Source organism: Bidens hawaiensis, unplaced genomic scaffold, assembly GCF_021521415.1.
Source record: "Bidens hawaiensis isolate Kalapana, Puna unplaced genomic scaffold, B.hawaiensis_p1.1 tig00038602_1, whole genome shotgun sequence".
Taxonomy (NCBI): Eukaryota; Viridiplantae; Streptophyta; class Magnoliopsida; order Asterales; family Asteraceae; genus Bidens; species Bidens hawaiensis.
Window position 1 is genome coordinate 32,501 of NW_027505567.1, and position 26,948 is coordinate 59,448.

A 26,948-nucleotide genomic window follows, 5' to 3' on the forward strand; every position below is an offset into this window, starting at 1 on the left:
ATGAAGATCTCGAGAGACGCCGCTGATGCTACTGGGTAAGATTTGGTTCTGACAATATTAATTTCATAATTTGCATGTATTTTCCCATTTTAGGCAATATTACTGAATTTGGTCTTTGTGAATAATAAGTTATATGCTGCAGTCTTAGGATAGTTTATTATCAAGTTATAGAAACTTTTATAAAGTTTCCAAATTTGGTGTATCTTAAACCCTAAACCCAAATAAGAAATTGTAACAAATATTCGACTCACATTCACTTTGTTTCTAATTTCGTCATTGGACCTTGAAGGTCGAGAATTTGTGTAACTTTCAAGCATGGTTATAACCTATAAACATGATTCAGTGTTTAGAAACTGTTATGAAGTTTATCCAATTATCAACAACTGTTAGATAAACATTTGATTTTTTAAAGCTGTTAGAACTTAGAAAAACCCTGTATTTCACATACGTTTTTTTTTATCGTTTTTCTGGTGAAAGATCATCTGATGGATAGAAAATATTGTGTTTGATTGTTTGAATTAAAAGGTTTTCAATATTATTGTCTATTTAACGTTTTTGATTTCACAAAATAATCATATGAATATACTTCCCAATGTTGTGTGACATAGAACTATTATAGCAAAAGCTTAAAAGAAACTGAAAGAAGAAAATATTCATAATGTTAACGCAAATGTGACTTACTCGCTTTAGACATATTTGCATCTGTTAATCTTGTCATAACATTGTTATCATATATTTAGGTTCAAATATTACTTTATTTAGTCTTGCATTTGATGTATCATATTACGGTAATTAGGTCATTTATAGTACATGTTGAAACGGGCCAGACAAAAACCCTTTTCTATTTCCATTTTTAACAACTAATTATTCATGTCTTGTAACTAATCAATCCTTTAATCATGACTGTAGGAGACCGACAACAGTGGAAGAAATCCTCACAATAGAAATCAAGCCCGGGTGGAAAAAAGGCACAAAAATAACATTCCCTGAAAAAGGAAACGAACAGCGAGGTGTAATCCCTTCAGATCTTGTCTTCATCATCGATGAAAAACCACACGCGGTTTTCAAACGAGATGGCAACGACCTCGTTGTCACCCAAAAAGTATCACTAGCAGAAGCTTTGACGGGTTACACAGCCCAAATCACAACACTTGACGGTAGAAACTTAACGATTCCAGTTAATTCGGTAATTAGTCCAACTTATGAAGAAGTGGTTAAAGGTGAAGGTATGCCAATACCAAAAGAACCGAGTAAAAAAGGTAACTTGCGGGTTAAGTTTAATATTAAGTTTCCAACTAGACTTATTTCAGAGCAGAAGACCGGGATGAAGCGGTTGTTGAGTTCTTCTTGAAGCGGTTTGGGTTTAATTGTACTTTGTCATTTGTGGGTGAAGTTATAGTATAGTAGGGTGTTTAATTTTTTAAGGAATCTTTGTTGTTTATGGTGTTTTGAGTTGTGGAGAGAGATTTTGTTTTGCATCTGTGGTGTTGGATGATCTTCTGGTAAACCTCTTGACAATAGATGTGGCATTTAGGTTGGAAGTACAATGCCACGTATGTGATCCTTGTCTCTTTAGCTATTGGCGATTTTTTTATATTATTTTGGGTTCGTGTACTTCGTATTAGAAGTGTCGTGCTAGGGTTTAGTAACATGTCAATGTATGGGTGTTCAATAATTTCAATTAATTCCGAATTTTCTAATTATTTTAATGAAGTTGTTCGAATTTTGAAATTCGAAGTATTTGAATTCGAATTGAATTTCAAATTTTTGGAGTTTAGTTTTGAATACTAAAGATCTCTAGGTTAAAACAGTAATGTTTGATTTGCATCAATATGACTATATGGAACACCTAATATAACTATTTTGACTATTTACCTATAGAGGGAGGGTAGCAAAGCTATTTCACGGGTAGTTTGAGAACATCCGCCACCCACGGATCCCTTACCCAACCGATGGATCGCCAAAAGACATCCGCGCGGGGAACACGTGGGCTAGTAAAGACATTCACAAACCAAAGCACGCTTAGCGGATATCCAGTTACAAACCGCGGAATACCAACGAACGCCCGCGGGAGGAACTCGCAAGCAACAGCAAGGGATTCATCACACATGATCACTACGTGATATGGAAGAGCAGTTGTAACAAACTACTTCTAGAAGATTCCCTCAATACCTCCTGATAGCGACATCGGCCAATGGAAAGAGGACACCTGGACACGTAATGGCCATCCCACGACGTGCACAGATAATGGCTACACCATAAACGAGTCCAGGCTGTCACATCCAATAAAGGTTCGACACGTGTCCATTCAGGTAGAGAGGGAATAACTCGATAGTGACAACTCCACCAATCACCTTCCCTCCACCTTCGGCTATAAATACAAAGACCATCTCTTCAAGGTATTCATTCACACTCTCAAGCCTCAAGCAATTACATACGGTATCTTACTTTATTCCGATCAGAGTACGATACTTATTCTCACGCCGGAGGGTGGTTACGGGAAGACCCCCCACTCTGTCCTTCCCGTAACGAGACTCGACGGTGTTTTGTTTTGCAGGCATTAGCTTGGATCTGTTCTCAACACGTTTCAGAATACTCACAGACAGAGTGGGGGGTCTTCCCGTAACCACCCTTCGGCGTGAGAATAAGTATCGTACTCTGATCGGAATAAAGTAAGATACCGTATGTAATTGCTTGAGGCTTGAGAGTGTGAATGAATACCTTGAAGAGATGGTCTTTGTATTTATAGCCGAAGGTGGAGGGAAGGTGATTGGTGGAGTTGTCACTATCGAGTTATTCCCTCTCTACCTGAATGGACACGTGTCGAACCTTTATTGGATGTGACAGCCCATGGCCCGCTTATTTTTTTTACTATTAATTTTTTTTTAAATTAAAAATAATATCTTTAAAAAAACGGATATTAATTTTTAGTACGCCCATATTTTATAGGAATTTTCATATCAAATATTTGTTGAAATTAATTTTTAATTTAATGAGATGCTATAACCGGGTTTAAGGGCTATCTGGGTTTGGTGAGACCCGTTCCTGTAATTCGAATCAAATACATGAGAAACCTTCATTTACAAATAAAGAAATCTAGTGGTTTGAGAGGATGTGAAGATCAACCAAAGAACTTTTAAATGTTTCGTTTTTATATATTTAAGATTATAAATTAAAAATGAAATTAGTTAAATATTTCAATTCCATTTTTAGTTGTATATTTTCTCATCTAAATTGCAATAAACATTATTTATTTATCAGGAATTGTCCAATTTTAGAATATATAAACAAAAACGAAACAGAAATCTTTATTTATAATATGAAAAGTTTCAATAATGTCTATAAAAGATATAAGTAATTTGAGCGGAAAACTTAGCCAAGAAAGAATGTAAAACTGCCACATTATTCTCATTATTTTCTTTTATTAGTATAAGTAGATATCTAAACTAAAAAAGTTATATAGTATTGATATTGATTAATTAAAACGATTTAACCAAAACAATTTAGGAGACTAAATACATTTCAAATTAAGTTTTGTTTTCTTTTACTCGTTTGATCCGATAGATATGAGAACAACCAAATCTATTGAGTTTCGCTGTACCTTAACACTCACAAAAAATCGTTGTATTCCCTCACCACACTTTAAAGACATAGCCTATCCAAATTGGCATGCCTCTATCGTGCTTTTAAAAACAATAACACATGGGTATTAGTTCCACGACCTTTGGACATTAACATTATTTGGTGTATTTGGCTCTTCTACACAAGTTTAATGCCGACTGTTCCCTCAATAGTATAATTCCCGTTTAGTGGTCAATAGCAAAAGTCAACAAATTGGCATAAACAGTCAATCAACCCCATGGTTAATTCCATGACCATAGGCACAGTTATAAGCATTCCCATCTCTCGAGGTTGGCCAATACATTAGCTAGACGTTAAAAACGCATTCCTCCATGGTTTTATAAACGAGAAGGTATAAATGTTTCAACTCCTTGATTCACAAATAAAATCCATCCTAATTACGTTTGCAGGTTAACAAAATATTTATACAGGTTAAATCAAGCACCACGAGCATGATTTGAGAGGTACAATATTTAAATGGGCGAGAGGTTTCCTGACCAATTCATTTGTGTCTTTTTGGTGAATCAAACATACTTAGGTAGCGTTTGGTATGCAGAAATGAGATGAGGAATGGAATGAATCATTATGATGGAATGGAAAAGGAGGTGTTTGGTTGGTCAATGGAACGGATACAACTATCACACAAAGAATCGCATTCCATTAAAACATCTCCACCCCCCCTTCTTTAATTGCATTTACCATGCTCTATAGACAATACTACATGACAACCACCACCACAACTTGGCTACCATCGCTACCACCTAGCTGCTGCCACCATTGTTGCTGTCGACACCACTGCCATCGTCACCACCACCGCCTGACCACACCCACAACCACCTGACTTCCACCGCGTGTCACCGCCACCACCACCTGACTGCCACCGCCGTAGCCACCATCACCTGACTACCACCTGACTGTCGTCGCAACCACCATCATTATCGCACCACCACCGTGGCCACTACCAACACCTAACCACCACCATTGTCGCCATTGACATTTTTTTTTATTTTAATTTCTTTATTTTGAGATATGCATTTTTGTCATTTGTATTTCATTCTTTGCGTTTTTTGTTTTTATTTATGTAATATTTTATTTCATTACATTCTTATAAGTTAACCAAACAAAACAAATGAATAGTAATGATCCATTTTATTCCCTCGTCTAATCTATTTCTCATCCATTCTATTCCACCCTCGTTCTATCACCTCCTATCAAGCACACCCGTGATGCTAAGATTCTATTGAATTTTTAACTAGCTATCAAACAACCCTAAGCTTCATGTGAGTAATATAATAATTGTAATCCTCCGGGTGTGACACTATCTTTCTTTTACACTTGGCTACAACTTTATCTTTCAACACATACATTATCCAAATCATTTATTTTGTCACCATCATTTTTTGTTTCTATTTCAATTTCTAGTTTTCGTTTTAATGATTATTCAAACACATACACACATTATTTGGACCGTTGGTCTTTGATAAGGAGAGAGAATTAGATAAATGGAAATCCTACTAAATCATCACCTTCACACATTCTCTCCAAGTCATCCAAATCAACCACCTTATCCCCACCACCGTACAACCACCGTCAGAGTCCACGCGGTCGCGGGGAACGCGCAAAAACTGATACAGTCCGGCACGGTGGTCGCCATTCTCCCAATGGATGCAGCAGCAGCCATCAATGAAGGAGGATACAGACTCTTGGATATTAGGCCAGAATGGGAGAGAGAGAAGTCACGTGTTGCAGGATCAATGCATGTGCCATTGTTTGTCCAGGATATGGATAATGGACCCATAACCCTGTTGAAGAAATGGGTTCACTTTGGTTATATTGGTTTGTGGACCGGTCAGAACTTTACTATGATTAATCCTCAGTTTCTTGATCAAGTGGAGAAGCTGGTTCCTGATAAGTCAACCAAACTTCTTGTTGCATGTGGAGAAGGTTTAAGGTAACATTATTAATAGCTAATAACTAATTAACCTAAGTAACTTTAAAAGTATTCATGGATGTTTATATATATTAATTGGAGCGTCACAACATAGCGCTTTTGGGGCGCGCGGGGGGGGGGGGGGGTGTTTGTAGAAGAATGCGTCGGGTTAATTTGGTTTTCTTTTTCGTAGTTTTTTCAATATTTTCAATATTTTACTTTTTTAGATAAACGAAGTTCAAGTATTTAGGATCATTTGTACAGAGCGATGGGGAATTAGACAGTGATGTGACCCACCGAGTTCAGGTAGGATGGTGTAGATGGAAAGCAGCCACAGGTATATTGTGCGACAAGAGTTTCCCGACTAAACTAAAGGGAAAATTCTATAGGGTGGCAGTTAGACTTGCAATGCTATATGGAACAGATTGTTGGGCCATCAAGAAGGCACAAGTGCGGAAGATGGAGGTAGCAGAAATGAGAATGCTACGTTGGATGTGTGGGCACACAAGGCTAGACTGAATAAGAAACGTTGTGTTTCACGAGAGATTAGGGGTGGCGAACATAGCAGACAAGATAAGAGAGTGGAGATTGAGATGGTTTGGACATGTAAAGAGAAGACAGATGACGGATCCTGTTAGATCCGTAGAAAACATTACTATAGAGGGGAGGAGGGGTAGAGGACGACCGAAATTGACTTGGGATGAGAGGATTAGGCATGATTTGATAGACCTAAACCTCTCCGAGGACATGGTTGAGGATAGGAATTCATGGAGAAGTAGAATTAAAGTTAAGGATTTTTAGAGAGAATTGAATACCTTAGGGCTTAGACTTAACTTATTTAGGTCACATACCATAATGGTATTTCCCTTACATATATTATTATTATTATAATTATTATTAGCCTTTATATAGCTGTTAAACTGTGATCTTATTATTAATATTATTATAATTAGTAGTAGTTTTATATAACTGTTAAACTTTGATTTCCTTTATTTTGCTTCATACACATGTACTTAGAGCCGAGGGTCACTCTGGAAGCCACCTCTTTATTCCTTTGGATAGAGGTACGGTGTGCCTACATCCCACCCTCCCCAGACCCTATTTATAGCTTTGCTGTCGGTGGGATTTTACTGGGCGTGATTGATTGATTGATTGATTGATTGATATGTGCTTGATCTTTTAGAAAAAAAATAAAAATAAAAACTGTATTATAATTTATAATTTATAATTTATAATTCATAAATGAATTAGTTATTAATAATAAATTTGAAAAGTGGTGTTGCAATGGAAATGCTTACAAGTGTTTTTATCCTTTACCCTAATGGGTGTTTTTTCGGAGCACGAGTTTTTTATGTTATAACTGATTGGACGCGTTTTAACCTTAACGTTGTCATATCTTGATTTTCGATCCATAGTTGTTTATTAATTCTTTACATTTCAGGTCAATGATGGCAACATCAAAGTTATATAACAATGGATATACTAATTTGGGATGGTTGGCTGGCGGATTCAACCGTGCCATTGAAGGAGATTTCCCAGAAGTTGAGGGGCCAGAGAAGTTGCAGTATGCCACCATTGGAGGTGTATCTTATTACTTCCTTAAGCTCCTGCTTTTGTTACAAGCTGTGGGGAAGAATAATTGACTAACTTATTGACTTTTGACCTTAAAAGTCAAATATACCCATGGATCTTTATGTCCCTTCAAGATTTGAATCATTTTGAAGTTAATTTAAGAATTGTTGTACACATTGTCAAGGTCTATGATGGTTACATGGTAAATGATAATGCCCTACCCAAAATATCATTTCCAATTGCTTCTAAAGTAATAGATGATTGACTTTTAGAGGTCAAACTTGATATGCCAAAGTTCAAAATCAAGATACAATCCATCACTTATTTAACACCTAAAGTTATCATTTTTTATATGTTTTTTTTTCCTTTGTTATGTAATTACCTAACCTATCTTGAAAATTTGATGAGATTACTTCAATATTGAACTTGAAATTGAAATTTAGGGTATTTGACTTCAAAAACTCTTTTATTCATTTGATACTCTATACAAACATATTTTATTCATTTGTCCAACATTTACAATCACACAAGTAATCACAATATCATAAAACAAGCATACGATATATATGATTACAGATTATAACTTATACAAAATCAAAACGCATAAGCAGCTTCACGGACTTGTATTTATCACCTTTTTGATCATGAAGTGGTACTGCTCGAATCCCAGACCGTAATTCAAACACGGGAAGACAAGTTTGTCCTCCAAAATCATCTTTTTCGGTCATATCATATTCATGAACCTCTACACGAAGCAATGCAAGCTCAGGAACCGTTAACGGGAACTCAAATTCTTCTTCCCATTTTGGTGTCCAGTCATCTTGTAGGATCTTTGTTTTCTTCATAACTGAATCAGCTTGAACTCCAGCAATTCCAATCTAAAACATAGGTTTGACTCATCAGTTTTCAAAGTCAAAACATAAAGAAAGTCAACTTATTTTGGAAAATGGGTAGTAGAGAACCTTGACATAGAAATCTGGTGGAGAATATATGTCAAAATGTGTTCTTTTGAAATCCAAATGCCACCCATCACCCATGTATACTTTCACCTTCAAAACATTATAATTAAGTCTACAATTATTAAAGTTGAATTAATAACATAATGAAAGTTCAAAAACCTATAAGTTTGTGATACCTTGAGTGTCTTTTTGACAGGAAGTGTGTTTTTAGGATCAAAGATCTTGTCATCGTGACCGTTTTTAAGGAACAAATCTGGTTTTTTAACGTACCCGCAGCCTCCATTGGCTCTGAACATTCCTTGCATCAGCCATAGTGACCTCCCATGGGTCTGCAGTAACTGTAAACATTAGTTCTACTATACTAAACAGGCCAAGCTGGGTAGACCAACGGGTCAAATCTCGTCAATTCTTTTTATAAAAATTCAAACAAGACAACATCGAATTGGGTTGTGCCGCTATTCTATTTATTTGTTTTCTTAATAGCCAGTATAATAACTTTGTAAAGTTACAAGTTTTGTATTTGTTGTAAAAGTTACACAAAAGTTTTGTAAAAGCATAAAATAGTCATTTTACACAGACTTAACAGACTTTCTAACAAAAGTTAGTGTTAATGAAAAAAAATTCTCAAATTGACCCTCTTTTGGTTCAAAATAAAATAAAGTGAGAAGGAACCAAACCTGCATGTTAAATGCAACCATTTGAGCCCCATGAGTCCAACCAATTAACGGATTATAGTTTGATGAGTCAACTCGTGAGCCTTTCGGGAACACCCTCAACAAGTTCCTTTGGGTAAACCTTCAAGACATTAACCAACCTTGAGACACATTATTGGCAACTTACCATGACAGCAAATATGCAAGAAATATATTTATTTATACACATTTATAAACTTTGAAGTACTTATAAAGTGTAATAATATTATTGGTTGTAGTATACCAATCACTCTAATAGAGGGCTTTTAGCTACAGACGAATCCTAGCGCTAGAAAGAAATGTTGTTTAACCTGATGACATCTGTTGCATGATTCTCAATGGCCTTTTCAAGTCGGGTTTCCCTGAGGCTTATCCTCTTAGCAGCTGTAGGATCATCATGTAACCAGTCTTTCACTCCTCCTTTTAGTTTCTTCGCTTGGATGGCGATTAATTGTTTGTACTCAGGTTCTAAATTTTGCTTCATGGACTCTTCTTCATAGTGGAATTCTTCATCCTTATGATCCTGACAAAAAATGCATCATGTTTAATAATAAAACCATTACATCCAAATAATTGATTTTCAGATTTTGTAATTTAGACCTATTTATTTATTAATGTCTTGTCAGTTAAATGGCAATTTTTGATATATATATATTTTGTTTATAATTAGTATGATGCACTAATTAATTGATAGAAGAAGTTATAAAACTATCTTCCATTCGAAACACTTGCATATAAGTATATTAACAATTTAACATACAATTTGAATACGTATATTTTCCAACCTCATCTAAGGGCATCTGTTTCTCAAGAGCGTTCGAAAATTCTGCACCCCACGCATCGTCTTCAGATATGGTTTTAGTCTTCACCGAGCCCTCATTTTCGCTCATGCTCTTGGCGGTGTCGAGATATTCCTTTGGTGGTTTTGTTGAGACAACTATTCGTTTCTTAAGTGATTCGGGGGATGGAAAGTCTATCATACTGTCTGATCCAGTGTAATATAACACATCACCGTATGTTTCAGTCACCATCTAACAAAACAACATAAGATTACAAAGTTAATATGCAAATCGGGTTGTATATAAATATATAGGAAAAATATAATATAATGACCTTGGCAACTTTGGCTTGAAGATCAGGAGTCAAGTGATCTTCAAGTGTGAGAATGACAGGATATTCAGATGCAACAAATGCATGGGTCTTGATGGCTTCCAAACACTTATTTAATTTGACTGGTGCTGTTAGTGTCCTGCATTTTGATGTTGACCATATTGTTAAGATGACCCGATCGAGTTAATATATCAAAAGTAACTAAATTATTGCCCTTTTAGAGGTAACTCAATAACTACTAATCACCCAAATTGCTACTGATGTACACCTACTACTCATAATGCATGGTTACTACTGCTCTCAGTTGCTATTTACTGCTGATACAAATATAATCACTGATGAACCAAGTTGCTACTTATCAGACTTAGTACATACTCATGATCAAGTATAGTACTATTGACGACAAATAACGGCTAATGATCAATTTCCATTGAAGATTAGTCTCTACTAACAACTAGTTTCCGTACAACTTTCCATCAACCATGCCATAGGCTCTTACCCCTTGGAACACCCTGAAACTAGGGGCTCCGTCCCCTTTAATCACCCGGTACAATGGTTTCATGATTCATAATAGTCTCAAACAATTAGTTTGTATTTAACATGTATTGATCGATGATCGATATTTGTTACAAAGTCACTATAATCTTAAAATAAATACAACTAAACTAAAATGACTAAAATGACTTGATGACACCAATTACTTCACCATTTACAAGCGTCTATAACTATAAATTTGATCATACAATGTGTATAGATACAACTTGTGAGAAATTAACTAGATGCAAAATGAAATGTGATATTCATATATATACCAAAACTTTCAACTGTGTGAAAAATGTCTAGCACAACCATCCACATTTAGCAAGCTTCTTGTGGTGAGTGGTAAAAGTAGGGGCCGTCCCTTGATATGAACTAATCTAACGGGGTTGACATATTCATATTGCAATCAAACTTAACGTACAAAGAAAAGTGGATCATTAAATGGCCATTCATCACGAGTCCTAGCTAATACAGTACATTTTATCTAAACGTAGCGCGCAATTCCAATTTTTATTGTAAGAGCTCGTTAATCTTAAAATTTAATAGTTCACGTGTTTATTTATGTAGTTCATTTCAATCATGTCAATTTCCTATCATTCCCTTTCCTTTATTTTCCTAAATGATACTCAGGAACACAGCGTAATAGTTAAAAATGGAGCTAGAGATGCGTGGAGATAGAAAGACCTCTGCTGATTCTAAAACAAATAGGAAACGTACGTACCCTCCATGGACGATATCAATGTCATCTTTAGTGGAGTTGGGCCACATGTCGAGCTCAATGACACGTACACCTCTCTTAAGGGATTCGATGATGGGCACAACGCTACAATCGCTACTTATTTGGTTTCCGGTAAGATACGAGTTGTGTCCGGTGTATATGAAATAATGGGCTAGCGGAGCCTCCATATCATGGGTCACCTGCGAATTGGAGATTCAGTTAGTATCAAGTAACTTGGAAATATATTAATATGTTTGGTCATATTTGTTATGGTATTCTCTATGAGATATATAGAAGCTGGTTTTTGTTTGTTAGTTGCACAGTGCTTGTACACTTTTTATTATTATATTATTATTATTATTATTATATATAATAATTAAGAAGTTTGACGAAGCAAACGTTGTCTCACGCGGTTTGTCAGCCTTTTTATTTTTATTTTTTATTTTAAATTTGTGTCGGTTCGCTGCCGTAAAATACGGGATTTTTTTACCGTTGATACCGTTATATTGTTCCTGCCAAATTCGCATCAGCTCGCGATCACAACCTAAGGTTTTTTTTCCCGCGAGTTTTTTTTGTCCATCAATTCTAGACAAAAACTTCGCATCAGGTCACGGCCACAACATGCATATATTTTTGGTTTTCGCCACAGTCTTTTTTATGTAAATATGTTAATTTGTTGTATTTTGCGAGTTTTTTCCATCAATTTTAGACGAATTCGCGTCAGGTCAGGATCACAACGCGCATATATTTTTTGGTTTTCGCCACGGTCTTTTTTATGTAAATATGTTAATTTGTTGTATTTTGAGTGGTGACGAATTAACTTATTGCTTTAATTTCGGTGTCGTAACCTGATACCAACTGAACTTGTGTCGGTTCACCACCACAACACATGGTTCTCTGCATACGATTTAGTGCTGACAACTTCGATTCCGACTGAATTCGCGTTAGTTCGCAAACGCAACATGTAGGTTTTTTTATCACTTTTTTTTGTCCCTCAATTCCAGAATCAACGAATTCATATCAGTTCGCAATTACAACACTCGTGTTTTTTTGTTCGCCACGTTTTTAATATATTTTAAATATGTTAAGTTGTTGTATTTGGATGTGGACGTATTTATGGTTTGCTTTATTTTTGGCTTCGTAACTAGATACCAACCAAAGTGTATCGATTCGTAACCGTAACACATGTTTTGTTTTGGTATGTTAATTTGTTGGATTTTTGCGTTAACAAAGTTTTTTTTTTTTTGGGTGGGGGGGGGGGGTTTAATACTGGTTTCGTAACACGACACCAATCGAATTCACCTCGACTCACAGACGCACTGCATGATTTGATAAGTTGTACGGATACGACTGTCAATACATCAACCCGGCGCAACGCATCGGGAATCTTCCTAGTTTCTATATATTTCAAAAGCAATATACAAATGATTTAATGAAAAGTTAAGTACAATAATTTAGTGGGACAATAGCTATAAAAAGAGAAGCTAAAGCGTATGTGCACGCACTCACATATATATAAAGAAGTTCGGAATTATTGAATTAACATGAGAACAACAAGAACACAATAAACTATGTGTATATTTTTTAAAACTTTTACTTTCACATTCATATGCGTATATTATGAGCACAATAAACTATTGAGTTAAACTTTTTATACGTTTTTTCTCATTTGTAAATATTAACCTTGATATTTTAGGCGGCTTGGATAATATAGCATTATTCCTATATCTAGAGTAAGTGGAGAGGTGAGAAATGGAATAAACACGTATTTTTGGGATATTTATAAATGGTTAGGGGATCGTACTCTCAAACAACAATTTCCTTTAGTAAGATTTTTAATTTAATGACAATTAAAAACTTAATTTGATATTATGAAAATAAAAAATAAAGAATATAATTGTATATTTGTTTAAGAAGATATGATATTTAATTAAACCAGAATTCACGTTCTATCCCACAATCTTACAAAGAACATGAGGCTTACAGTTGGATGTGGATCCTCAAATCTTGAAGAGATCAGAGAGTTTGTTGATTGGCTATTGGATATAGGTGAAGGGAACGTTGGTGGTCTAAATGATGGAGAGTCAATTGTTGAGATTCCAGATGATCTTCTAATTTTGAATTTATTAGATCCAATTGGTGATTTAATTCAGTTTGTCTATCCTAACATGTTAGACAGATTCAACGAAGTTACTTACTTTCAAGATCGGGCACTATTGGCACCTTTAAATGAGGTTGTTCAGGAAATTAATGAGCGTATGTTAACACTGTTTCCCGGTAACGAAGTTGAGTATCTAAGTTCCGATAGTTTAGATCAAGCTGAAACTATTTCTGATAATGTCGGCCCCCAATTGTACTCTTCTGATTTTCTAAATGGGATAAAGACGTCTGGAATGCCAAATCACAAATTGGTTCTTAAAGTTGGTGTCCCAATTATGTTACTACGGAATATTAATCATAAAAAGGGATTGTGCAACGGTACACGCCTACAAGTCGTTAGTCTCGGTAGACATGTCATTGAAGCTAAAGTTGTTTCTGGTACTCATATAGGATATCGTACCTTAATTAGTCGCATCAGTTTGACTCCATCGGATAAGAAACTTCCTTTCAAGTTAAAAAGAAGACAATTTCCTTTTGCACTTTGTTTTGCCATGACCATCAACAAAAGTCAAGGTCAATCATTATCTAGAGTTGGCTTATACTTAAAAGATCCAGTTTTTTCAAATGGCCAACTTTATGTTGCTTTGTCAAAAGTGAAGAGTAGAGCCGGTGTTAAGTTAGCCATACTCGACAAAGAATCACAGGTTACAAATAAAACAACAAACGTTGTTTACAAGGAGATTTTCGGAAACTTAATGTGATACAATTTCAAACTGGTATGTATTTGTAAACATAGTTTTCTATTAATATTACAAAATCTTTTACTAATAATGTGTTTTTTTATTTTTTTTCAGGTCTAATGGTTTATTTATGTTATATTATTTCTTATTCATTGCATTGTTTATTTATAATGTTTTTTCTTTTTATGTTATACACATATTTTAACATCTTTTATACATTTGAGGGTAAAAAAACTTATGTCAAATAATTGTCTTGACTGAATACGTAATTTATATTTTATATTGTTTGTTGATATGTTTTTCACCCGTGTGTAACACGGGTTATTACCCTAGTATAGCATTATTTCTATATCTAGAGTGAGTGGAGAGGTGAGAAATGAAATAAACACGTATTTTTGGGATATTTATAAATGGTTAGGGGATCGTACTCTCAAACAACAATTTCCTTTAGTAATATTTTTAATTTAATGACAATTAAAAACTTAATTTGATATTATGAAAATAAAAAATAAAGAATATAATTGTATATTTATTTAAGAAGATATGATATTTAATTAAACCAGAATTCACGTTCTATCCCACAATCCAAAGCAAAAAAATTAGTGGGACAAAAAGATTTTTGATGGGGTCAACACAAGCTTGACCACGCTAGTGGAGGAAATAAAGTTTTTGAGTTTTCTTTGGGTGGGAGCTTGGGATAAACTCTTTCACGTTAATTGGGAAGATTGGTGTAGGTTTGATATCACGAATATGTAATTTCATACTTTCGTTTTCTGTTTTATTTTTGGTAGCTTTCTTTTGCTTGTGTTCCTGCGTTTTATACAATACCGTGTTTCAAAAGAAAAAAAAATTGGGACGGTAGCTATAAAAGGAGAAGTTAAAGCAAAAAATTAACTGGGACAATAGCTATAAAAGGAGAAGTTGTAAGTAGCTTTTGGCTTTTTTTTTGGCCTTTGTCTAAAAAAGGTATCCTTGCTTATTTTTATGACTTGTTCTATAAAATGTCAAAGTACGTCATTTTTTCTTCATATTAGAACGGTGACTTGACGGTTTTTAGTTTTACTGGTTAAGTTGATCCATCTAGCCAAAGTGTTTAAAGCATTGAAAACTAATTTTGTTGATAATCTATTTTGTACAAATTTCAGTTTTTCTAAACTTATTATTTGCATACAATTAGTAATAGTCTAAAATATATGCATGTATTTGCCTTGGTGCTAAAAGTCTAAATCAAAACTTTAATTAACAAAAGTTTTAAACTTTAAATAATTGAGTAGCTATTAAGGATGGAACGTTTTTAACCTTAAAAGAAGGGACAGAAGAAGCGTGCAACACGTTGCATACAATAAATTTGATTTTAATTGCAAACAATGATTGCTAGTCCGATAGGCAATTTGATTTTAAAATAAATTTAATTTTAAATTGAATTTCCTTACGTCTAAAATTGTGAAGCTATTTAGTCAAGTCTAACGAGTTATGCATAGTAATGTTATAAGTTCAAGATCTATCATTGTAATTTTTAAAAGATTGGGTTTTGTAATTTAAAATGATGGTGGCATAGCTTGTTGCCCCGTTTGCGTCTTCTGTCTAGATATAAACACTACTCTTCTTAATGAAATCAGTATATAATTAAACGAAATACAAAAAGAAAAAATATTATATATTGTTAAGAGACACTCGTTGTATAGTAGTGTTTAACACCATTTAAGCATCTATTTAGTCTTTTTTCTTTTTTTTTTTGTTCTTCAAATTTAGTAGGTTTTAAATTGTGATATTAATTTATAAATGACAAGTGATAAAACATTATAGGTTTTGATCAGAGAGTATACATACATATATATATATATATATATATATATATATATATATATATATATACTAATTACTCTATAGTCTATAAGGATTGAACCCTCAACATGATGGAAATGGAAATGACAAAATAAATGATTTTGAATTATAGATTTTAGTTTTTTCCGCTATATTTCGGGAAAGAAAAACCTCATTTCTAACCCAGCAAATGATTCACGACGCGGAATGAATAATACCATGCATTACTTTCAGTGATGAGTTATAGTACTTGGCCTATTTTACTCTAGCAAAAAATTTATTTACGAATCTTATTTTGATGGTTAATTACTTATAATCTACAAGGATCCCAAGTCCTCAATAATGATTTTTTCATGGCTAATTACTAAAATATATATATTAAATTTTGATAGTTTATGGTAGGCAGCATGTCCCTGTCTGCAGTAAGTGCTCAACAACCATGCTACCTTTGACGTCTTTGGCTACATCAAGTCTTTAACAAAGAAAATATCCCTTTTGAAAGAGAAAGCGAAAGCGAAAGGATCACATTTTATTGTAACCACCATCACCAATTCATATTTATATAATATATATAAATAAAGTACTAACAATTAATAGATTGGTGTGGATGTAGTTCTATTCCAACTTACGGGAAAAAAAAATACTACCAATTATAAAGAACTATTAAAATTTGCTACTTAAATTGACATAAGAGGAAGGAGTGAAGATTTAGACTGGACATCATAATGTCTCAAGTTCAAATCTGATCTCAACCTGGTTTTACCGAGGTTGGCCTTTGAGTGACAGGTTTTACTCGAAAAAGGAGACGGTGGGTTTGTACTACCTAGCTAGCCTTGTCTATGATTGCGGGTGTTTGAAGTCACCTTTTACTATTGGGTTATCCCAAGTAGCCGGGTTTTATTGGTCGTTTGAAAAACATATATATTTATATGTATATATAGAACAAGCCATAGCACCTTTTAGATAAAGATTTAATCCAAAAAATATTACTTTTCTGTGAAAGATTATTACAAAAATGGACAGAAAGAGATTATTACGTGAAAGAAAGTATTAATTTATCTGTTTTTATACAATACTTTTCATCCTCTTAAAGGTTTAATTCGACACGCATAGCAAATTATATATACCTAAAACGAGTATTTAACCAAATCCTTGGTATTAGATAAAACATAAAAAGTATAGAGAAATATAATATCAAAAATTAAAAATGGATATGAGTATAAATGATACTTTTTATTAACGAATAATACAAATTATATAACTGTATATAAGACGTATTTGATTGATCTACAACTTATATGCAACTTAAAAATAATATATATTATTAATCTTCTATTTTTTATTTACTTAGAGATATCTAGTTTGTCTTTTTAATTATATATATTTTATTAAGCTACAATCATATGAAACTATTAAAAACATTAGTCGCATAAAATAAAAATAGATGAGTGATTAAATGCTCGATTAAGTTACAAGTTTTGTGCTTTAAATTAAATATTATAAATTATGAAATGACTCACTTTTAATGTTTCATTTGGGCTTCAATCTCGTCTTTGATCATTCTCACTAACGGACATCAAGTTTTTCAATGAAATCACTTCCATAGAGCCGAAAAATGAAGCTGCCAGAAAAATGAAGCTGACTAGACAAAAATGAGGGGTTAGGTTGCTAGGGTAGGGCCTTAATTAGACACTGAACATGAAGGCTCCACTTTTTTAATATCTAATTTGTTTTTTATTGCTAAGTATTGTTTACACATATAGCCCTTCAATAAGTAACAAGATTAACATGCGATATGTAGTAAATATGAGGTGATTTAATTGAAAAACTGTAAATGTTTAAAAGTAAGACGGAAATTCAAATAAAGATTAGTAAGATAAAGTCATTTTCGTAATGAACTCATCCCAAAATTTATCACACTCAAAAGGGCCAAATTGTAATTATGTGAAAATGCTAATTGTTATATTATGTAGTTAGTTTTTAATTGTTTGTAAACAGGAATCATAGATGTTGGAGTTTATTATTATTATTATTATTATTATTATTATTATTATTATTATTATTATTATTTCTTTGAATCCTCATATGCCCATCTCAATGTATATGTGTGATAGGACTCGAGACAAATCAATAATGTAATCAGGCTCAAGATACGTGTTTAGACTGATTTTAATGATTTGAAATGAGAATTAATCGAATCATTTTATAATGTGAGCAAACAAATAATTATAGTTTGATTGTAAACCAATAATTTATAGTGTGTTTCATTGTCCATTCTAGGATACTTTTACCATTAAAAATTTGCAATCTCACCTTGATCGGTGGACCTCCTGGATGCTCCACATTCGACATGATGGAATAATTATGTGTCTAATAATGTCCGGCGTGCTCGAAGACAGTGAAGGTTTTAGACCATGTTTTTGAAGAATGTCAACAAGTCGGTAAGATTTGGATCTCGATTGGTCTGTGGTGAGATGTCTTTTTTCCATCAAATTTGGCCTTAAAAATATCATTGAATGGTTGGATTCTGCTAAATGAGAGAGAGAGAGAGAGGTTGAGACGAGCATGTTTACTTGGTGGATTATTTTGGAAAACTTATATAGAATGAGTCAATTTTTGGTTCTCAAAATGAATTTAAAGATACTCTCTTCGAATCGATTGTTTCTTTGTCTTGTTTACGGTTTTCAACTCACAATTGTAAATTTAAACTGAATTACATAGAGTGGCTTGGAAATTCTTTACTTAATGAGTATGTATTTTTTTTAATTCTTGGTTAGGATATTCTAACAAGGAGAGGTGTTTTATATCAATTTGGCATTAAAAAAAAGTAAATACATAAATAATAAATTATAATTCGAATGGTCTTATTTTTTTTTCCGTATCAGTTGAATTTTAATACCCAACTATTCATTGCCGATTATAATTCATACTGACAACTTAGCTAATATTTATCAAGCTCAAACTCACTCACATAGTTATAATCAATAGTTATAATCGATTAATATTTGATTTTGCACTCAATTATTCTAAGGGATCGTATTGGACAACAAAAGGAAATGCTTGAAATGCCATTTGCTATGTTAATAGTATGAATTTATTATCAACCAATTTGTCATAATATGAATTATTAAATATTAAATTTATCTTTTTACAAATACAAGATTAAGTATAACTAAACAATATCATAGATTAAATTAGTTTTTAGATTTAAGAAGATAAACAAGAAAAAGAAGCCTAAAAAAGTCAACTAAAAATTATCTAAGATTGTCTATGGTTTAACATGATGTTTAGTTCCTTATTTTAATAACATAAAAACAAACTTCAACCCTAGTTTATCTTCCCATAACCAAAAAAATTAAGTCAAAAATATGAATACCAGGGCAAACAAGATGATTACTAATTACTAATTAAAGCTTCTAAAAAGTACCTTATGAGGAAAAGCTAAAGGATGATTGTAGTCACTAGACAGGTACCCAAAAAATGCATCAAGATTCAAAACTCTCCTATGAAAGATCGGGAGGTGTTTCAGCTCTTTGATCGTAGCGTCCACCGCAGCCTCCGCCTCCTCCTTTGTTACCTTATCCTCTCCTTGTACCTCTGCCATGAACCGTTGCAAATGCTCAGCAGTCATTACATCGTTCTCTGAGTAACAAAGGAAGAGTTCCTTGATGTCCGTTGGCGGTTCAGTCTCACGGGGCTTGAACCGCCGACGGAAACACCAGCAAACTTTATATGTATGCTTTGACATGTTTGAGGAGAATAAGAATTGAGAGTGACTGGGAGTGTGGAGTTTGGTTGTGTGAGAATATATATAGCACCAATGAATATAGATGTAAGCTCAAAACTGACATAAACTAATTTGTTCAAAGTTTGTGGGTTCATTTTTAATTATTTAGCCCCTTAACTGGAAAAAGGTGAAAATGAAATGGATCCAAGTTTGTTTTATTTAGAATATAATTTATAATTTAGTATTATTCTTAATTTAATGTTTTCTACTTCATACTATTTTATTTGTGTTCAAGTGACGCGTTGATCTACCCAAACATATATATTATTATTTATTATATAATATATAGATATAGAGTTGATTTATGAATTTTATCATTTTTTTTTGTGACTAACTCTATGACATAATGTAACATATTTAGTATTTATCACCAAGAAACCAACAAGGGGATGTCCTGACGATCGAGTAAAGGCAAAACCCCACTTCTTATGTGGGATATAGATGTACAATTATTGGCTGATAAAGTCCATCGGTGTTCTATTGAAGTAGGCCAAACAATGGCCAATGTTGATTAACTTTTCAAGAGATGACCGACATATATTTTGATACAATTAATGACGGATACTTAGTTATCTATCCATCCATAGCAAAATTGATCATTATATGCTCATGTTTGACCTCAATTGACCTGATTGATCAACAGCACCGACTATATTTTAGCTTGGTTCATTGTGATTAACCTACATTGAATAAGTTTCTTTATTGTTGACCTTGTGTGTCATAACTGGTTATTATAAGTCATACCGAGACATTAGGTTTCTAAAAGGTCATATATGTCTGCGTTTGACCACTTTCTTTCATGATTGACCTACATTTATTATGTCTAACCACAGTTCACCATGCTTGATCCATATTTTCTATGTTTTACCATGGTTGATCTAGTTTACCACAACATAATGATTTATAATAAGTCATCGTGGGTCATAATTTTTAATGATAAATGTTAGTAATTTATGTTTGATGGATGTTATTATGTGAAATTTTGATGTATTCAGTCACACAAGTTTTTCACATCGCGTAAATGTACTAGTATAAAATTATAAAAATAAAATATAATATATTTCAAAAGTCAAATATTGTTGTCGTACATACATTTTAAGGTTTACAAAGAAAATCAAAATATTTTTATGGAAGATTGGTTTTAAATAATCCTAACTATCACCTATTGTTAAATAACAGGCCCAACTTTGCACTTGCCTGGTGGCGGTCCTAACTAAATGGGTATTTGTTTTTAACGGGCCACAACTAGCGGATGTTAACCCCGTTAGTTTTCGTACATACATTTTAAGGTTTACAAAGAAAATCAAAATATTTTGATGGAAAATTGGTTTTAAATAATCCTAACTATCACCTATTGACAAATAACAGGCCTAACTTTGCACTTGACTGGTGACGGTCCTAACTAAAGGGGTATTTGTTTTTAACGGACCACAACTAGTGGATGTTAATCCCGTTAGTGATTTGCTGACGTGGACCTTCTTCTCTGGCCGGAAACCTGCAACTCGCCTCCATTCTCCCTAATATCGTTACATCGTCTCTCTCTCTATCTTTCCCCTCATACGAAACCTAACCGACGTGTCGCCGTTGTTGTCTCCGGCGAAGTCCACCATCGTTAATCGTGCGTCATTCGAGGTAATTGACACTTCATTCGACTCGTTTTGACCCCCTTAACAAAAGCCCTATGCTTATTTTATAGATCGTGTAACATTGATTTCAAATTTTTGAAAATAAGATCGGGTTTGGTATCTAGGGATTAGCCATGGAAGAAGATGTAATGTACTTCATTTTCAACTTTCCGATGTGTTTTGAAGAGGGAGGGAGACGGTGTGATGATATTAGGGAGAATGGAGGCGAGTTGCAGGTTTCTGGCCGGAGAAGAAGGTCCACGTCAGCAAATCACTAACGGGGTTAACATCCGTTAGTCGCGGCCCGTTAAAAACAAATACCCCTTTAGTTATGACCGCCACCAGCCAAATGCAAAGTTGGGAGTTGGGATTATTTAAAAACAATTTTCCTATTTTTATACTACATTTTTAAGGTTTTCAGACGAGTACAAATAAATTTACTACATTATACCACACCTTTCTCAAAGTAGAGTAAAAAAGATATATATTATGGCATGCCATGTATGTACACTATAGGTTTCAGATGCACACATATTCCGAATCCAATTTCTAGCGAATTATGAGCATCCCACAGTCATGTTAAAGTCTTATAGCATACCGCTTGAGCACACATAATACATTAGAGATTTTAATATATTTTTAGTCCAATCACTCCCAACATTAGTCAACTTGCATTAAATAGTAAATACCGTTGGCCGATTTAATTTCGACACAACCAATTCAGATATACACATGTGCATAATTCTTTTTTCACCATTTATGGGCACACATGTAGAAGTCCCGCCTACTACTAGTCCAAATGAAATATTTAACATCAGATTTGAAAAAAAAAATTATTCCTAAGTCTATCGATTCCATCAAGCGTTGGTCGAGAACCAAGATTAACAACGTATATATTCGACGAATTCACTAAGAGCGAACATATAATGTGAAATCGTAACCCAAAATGAAACCAAAGAGAGCTTAAGAGCATCAATAACAAACATTTATATACGACAAATAATTGACATAATTCGGGTTGCTAATTTGTTTCAGCCGACAACGACTAAAAACCCCAAGAAATCCACGAAACTAGCACTGAAAATTCTATAAATCACTGACAAGGTTGAAAAGCCTGAACAAAACCTTATCTGAAATATAATTTTTAGAATTTGTTGATGGAACTGTAGACAATGATGGAGATATTAGCTACAAGCATTGTTAAATCTTATTTGAAATTGTATTTGTTGGTAAATCAGTAATGTCATCTCTTTGAAATATAATTTGTTGGTGAATCAGTAGCGCCATCTCTTTAACTCATCAAAGTCTTGGTACACAAATTAGGAGGGGAAGGGCCAAAGCAAAACATCCTTACACGATTAAGCAACTTTCGTATAAGTGACTACTTACAAGTGAGTATTCTTAGTAAGGTTGAGTACTTGAGTATTAATTACTAGTCCATTAAGACGTCTACTATATAGAAACATTGGCAATAGCATGAATATCAAATATCATTGTATTGTAATATTTGTTACAACATTTAGTTAAGAGGCGTCTTCTAAGCATGATGCTTTTCATGTAATATAGGGGCAGCATACAACACAATTATTTATTTGAGTTTGTCTTTGTTCTGGCTGGTAGAGTGGTAGCCAATTGTTTTCACGTTTTTGTTTCATTGTTTGGATACTTGTTTAGAAGTTTACAATATCTTGATTATTTCTTGTTGGTTTGCTTTATCTCCCATTGTATTGTCAAGGGGTGGGGTTCAATGTGTTTGTAACCTCTTCTCGTTATTTATAATATTTTCCTACACTACCATTTATTCAAAGAAAGCCGAAATAATATTATAAATATCATTTGTGTAATGAACTCTTATATATATATATATGAATATGTAATTATGTATATTGGGTTTGGATCAAATACAAATAAATTTACCATACTAAAGATACGAATCAAAGGAAATTAGAAAAATGAGCGGTGGCAAACTTGTAAATACTTAACCAAATTAACTGTTCTTCTTCCTCACAAGTCTGAGTCTTACATCGTTTTTGATGAGTTAAGGCTTTGTGAATCAATTGCTTTATCAATTGAGCTTGCAAATTGGACTATTTCATTATGTTTCAATCTAGTTCGCCAAGTCGATGTAGGTATATTTGATTTTCAAAATCGATGTACTTGAACCATTTGATTTGTTGTTTACATCAAGAAATCAATAGGCCTGTTGTTCAATTGCTAAGCGTGATAGGGAAGTTATATCAATTAGGGCTTCATTTTTATAAGAGATGAAAATTTATTTTAATGGAGAGAGAGAGAGAGAGTAATAAGCATTACAAGAATAATTATTTTATTAAGTATAATAATTGTGTTTTATAAATAGAATAATTTTGCTTCAATAATTACTCTAGTTATATGCGTTAATCTACTTAAAAACAACCCTGATACCAAAAATAATTATTCTATTTATACACTATAGAAAACCAGCTTGCGTTCTCCAATCTAAGCATAGGTAATATGATTAGAGTCAAAGTGGGTAATGGCAAAAATATTCGTTTCTTGATCGATGCTTGGATTATTCCTCAAGTGCTTGAGGAGACTTTTCCAAACCTTTTTGCTAAAGCGTAAAAAAAATGTTTAATTTCTGAATGTTTAAGATGCGCTTTCAATCATGATCTTGAAAGCAGAAGCACAGAAATATAAATGCAACAAAGCTAGTTGAATTGGAGAATATGAAAAAAAAAATTCACCAGGTGACGATATCAAGTTTACAGTAGCCCGGGTGAAGAGCGTTTTGTTTAATGCAACAGGCCCAAACACTTAGTTTGTTATGGATATGAACAACTAGGTCCCCAAGAAACTAAGCGTGCTCGTTTGGTGAACAAGGAGAGAAAGAATCTCAACCCGGGTTGTATTACTTCGTAGGAATGTACAGGTAGGTTCAAGTTATTGTGTATTATACATCGAGTTTAAGGAAACGACATACCATCTCCTTACGTCTTTACATGTTGGCAACCATAGCTTCATTAGTTCTTGGTGCAAAATGCCTCATATTTTTGTGTTCTCGGTTGCTGCCTCCTCAGATTACACAAACGGCTCCATTAGAAAATAATGAGAAGAAAGCTATCTATTGTGTCATCATGACGGTTTGTTGGTGTGTTTGGAATGAGAGAAATTATGCTACTTTTAACAACAAAGTCATAGCGATTCATAGGACTGTGAAAGACGTATAGTCACCAAGTTTTCTTTGAATAAAAATAGGTCTTCTTTTAAATCATTATGTTAGAAAGATTGGTGTAATTTCTCTATTTAAATCTGTTTGTTGTGTTAGTGGCTTCTTGCTAGTCGTCTTTTAATGAAATTTACTGTTCGAAAAAAGTTAATACACTATATAATTACTATAGTTACACGAGATAATTACTTTATATATAAAACAATTATTATTATTATAAATGTGATTACTTGTGTCAATAATGTAATTATGTGTACGAGTAGAGTAATTGTTTTTTAGTGTGTAATCAGTTGCTTGTTTTTTGTATTGATTGAAATCACATCATCATTTAGTAATTTCATTCAATTTGTTTTTTTTTCTTTTCAAATAGAATAATTATACTTACAACTAAAAGAGTAATTACTTATATAACTAGATTATGGTCCAACTCAAACATACGATTACGTACTAGAGTAATTATACAACTACTCTAGAGTAATTATACAGGTAGCATAGTTATGTTACCTTATACTAATCCAACTCAAACATACAACTAGACTAATTAACATAATTCAAATTACTCTAGCTATACATGATAATTACACTACTAGATATAAATCATGGTTAAAATCTAAATTTCTCTAATTATATAAGATAATTATGCTACTAGTTATGTATGATATTACGAGAAACAAAAATCAAGTGCAAAATCGTTAATAAACCCTTGTTATTTAAATTAACACCATACAAGTGACTGCGTTACGCCATCCGCTGTGATTTCTCATTGATTTTGGTTGATTTTCGAAGAATTCATTCGTTTAGATTTGAGATCAGCATCGCACTGCTTTTTTTTTTTTGTCATACTTGAGGGTCAATTTATTACAAATTTGCCATCACACTTTTTTTCTAATTTTCTTCAATTCGCGCAGTTTGTATAAAAAAATTAGGTTTGATAGGCTGGTAGCTAGGTTTAAGTAGACAACAATATCGGCAATCGCAGTTTTTACGTTTATCTGAGCTTTAAGATAACCTTATATGTTTTTAAGACTGTATTTCTCCGATGCTGATCCCATTGCAATTAAACTTTTTCAGAGACAAAAAAGAGATAAGTGTGGGGATATTTGATATAAGGCCAAATATATATAAATCCCTTGTATATTTTAATTAATATTTTATTAGTTTATGTTCAATTTTTGTTAGGATTTGTATACTACTAACTTATTTGAATAATATAGGTCCCGGGATTTGTTCGTGGTTAAAGAGGGCGAAAAACGATCAAAAACAACCTAAACCGGCGAACCGGAGCATCAGGAAACGAACCGGACCGAACCAGGAGTGAACCAGACCGAACCGGACCAGGCTACTCCCCCCCTCTCTAGGCCGGAGCACCGCGCGGCCAGGGAGGGGCAGCCCATCACGCAGCGAGGCGGGGCAGTGTCAACCCAATTCCAGATTGTTCCAACCGACTTTCATGTTTTTGGTTCCCTGTTGCCTATTTAAAGACCCCTAAACTCACCCTTAAGCATACCCTGAAGTTCCAGACAAATTTGGTGAGTTTCGAGACGTCCGAGGTCAGTTTTCGGCAGCTTTGGAGTCGAGGAATCAGCCGGCGAAGTGCTTGATATTCAAGGACGACAACTCCGGGTTTTATCACCTTTATTCTTCCGTTCTTATTTATTTTCGCCATGATTTCGTCTATTATTGTTTTGTTTAATTTTATGATGCTAGGCTAAACATTATAGACTGCCTAGGCTTATGATGAACCTACTTTGACGTTGTGTTTTGATTTGGGATTTATTTATCGTTGTGGTTTTATGAACTAGTAAAAGGTTTACTTATACTAAATTGATGCATATGGATATTTATAATTGCTTGATTAATTATTATTATTCCATAGTTGCCTTGATTATTGTTTGTCATTATGATAGGTTGCTATTAGGTCAATTACTTTGTGTTTTTGATTATTTTATGATTGATGTGCACTAAGATCATAAGAATAATATTTATTAATTAAATAAACCTAAGTGTGCTGCTAACCTAAATAGCTGTAAGGTGCTAGGTTATTGGTAGGTCTTCGTCTAGGTTTGATTGGTTAACTTTGTCTTCGAGTCAATTGAATATATTATTAAACTGCCTTTGATTTCCGCGCTGTAAGGTAGGATTTCGTATAAAGGAACTAGTTTGTAATTAATTAGGTGACCGTAAGCGAACTTGATTTTTAATACTGGTGCGGGTTAAAACTTGTTAGAAATCCACAGGTTTCTCTTGAGAAGGGTCAGGGGTCCTGTTCGGGTTTTCTTATAAGTGTCTACTTTACAATCCCAGTCCATAACTAAATATTTTCCCGAGTAAATTCATTACTGAAATTTAAGGGAGTCTAGCCTAGGTAGTTTTCTCATCAACATCTTATTTTCATAGACAAACTTCGTTTTCATTTAAATTACTTGTTTTCTTAATTATAGTATTAAATTAGTATTTTAAATCCCCCAAACAAATATAATTAATAAGTCGTGTTTTGTAGTTGAGTCTAATTAGCTAATAAA

The 26,948-nt window shown here is 33.5% G+C and overlaps 3 protein-coding genes across 3 annotated transcripts in view; 2 read left to right on the forward strand and 1 right to left on the reverse strand.

The window, feature by feature from the left end:
* LOC143613989 (uncharacterized) overlaps positions 1 to 1,541 on the forward strand; it is a 3,046-nt gene extending 1,505 nt beyond the window's left edge. The window contains exons 2-3 of the mRNA XM_077087555.1: positions 1 to 35; positions 910 to 1,541. The exon at positions 1 to 35 is cut by the window's left edge and continues 387 nt beyond it. Coding sequence (XP_076943670.1) covers positions 1 to 35; positions 910 to 1,351 — 477 coding nt within the window. The 3' untranslated portion in view covers positions 1,352 to 1,541. The remainder of the gene's footprint in view (positions 36 to 909) is intronic.
* A 3,582-nt stretch (positions 1,542 to 5,123) lies between these two features.
* On the forward strand, positions 5,124 to 7,311 carry LOC143613991 (rhodanese-like domain-containing protein 10). Its single transcript, XM_077087556.1, has 2 exons — positions 5,124 to 5,572; positions 6,993 to 7,311. Exons 1-2 carry the CDS (start codon positions 5,124 to 5,126, stop codon positions 7,192 to 7,194), a joined length of 651 nt encoding a protein of 216 aa, XP_076943671.1. The 3' UTR covers positions 7,195 to 7,311.
* Positions 7,312 to 7,707: 396 nt separating this feature from the next.
* On the reverse strand, positions 7,708 to 19,560 carry LOC143613998 (phosphoinositide phospholipase C 2-like). The gene is made up of 9 exons (XM_077087562.1): positions 19,234 to 19,560; positions 11,146 to 11,342; positions 9,888 to 10,023; positions 9,560 to 9,805; positions 9,086 to 9,297; positions 8,760 to 8,877; positions 8,259 to 8,411; positions 8,086 to 8,172; positions 7,708 to 8,001 (listed from the first exon to the last, which is right to left on the reverse strand). Exons 1-9 carry the CDS (start codon positions 19,552 to 19,554, stop codon positions 7,708 to 7,710), a joined length of 1,764 nt encoding a protein of 587 aa, XP_076943677.1. The 5' UTR covers positions 19,555 to 19,560.
* Between the last annotated feature and the right edge of the window lie 7,388 nt (positions 19,561 to 26,948).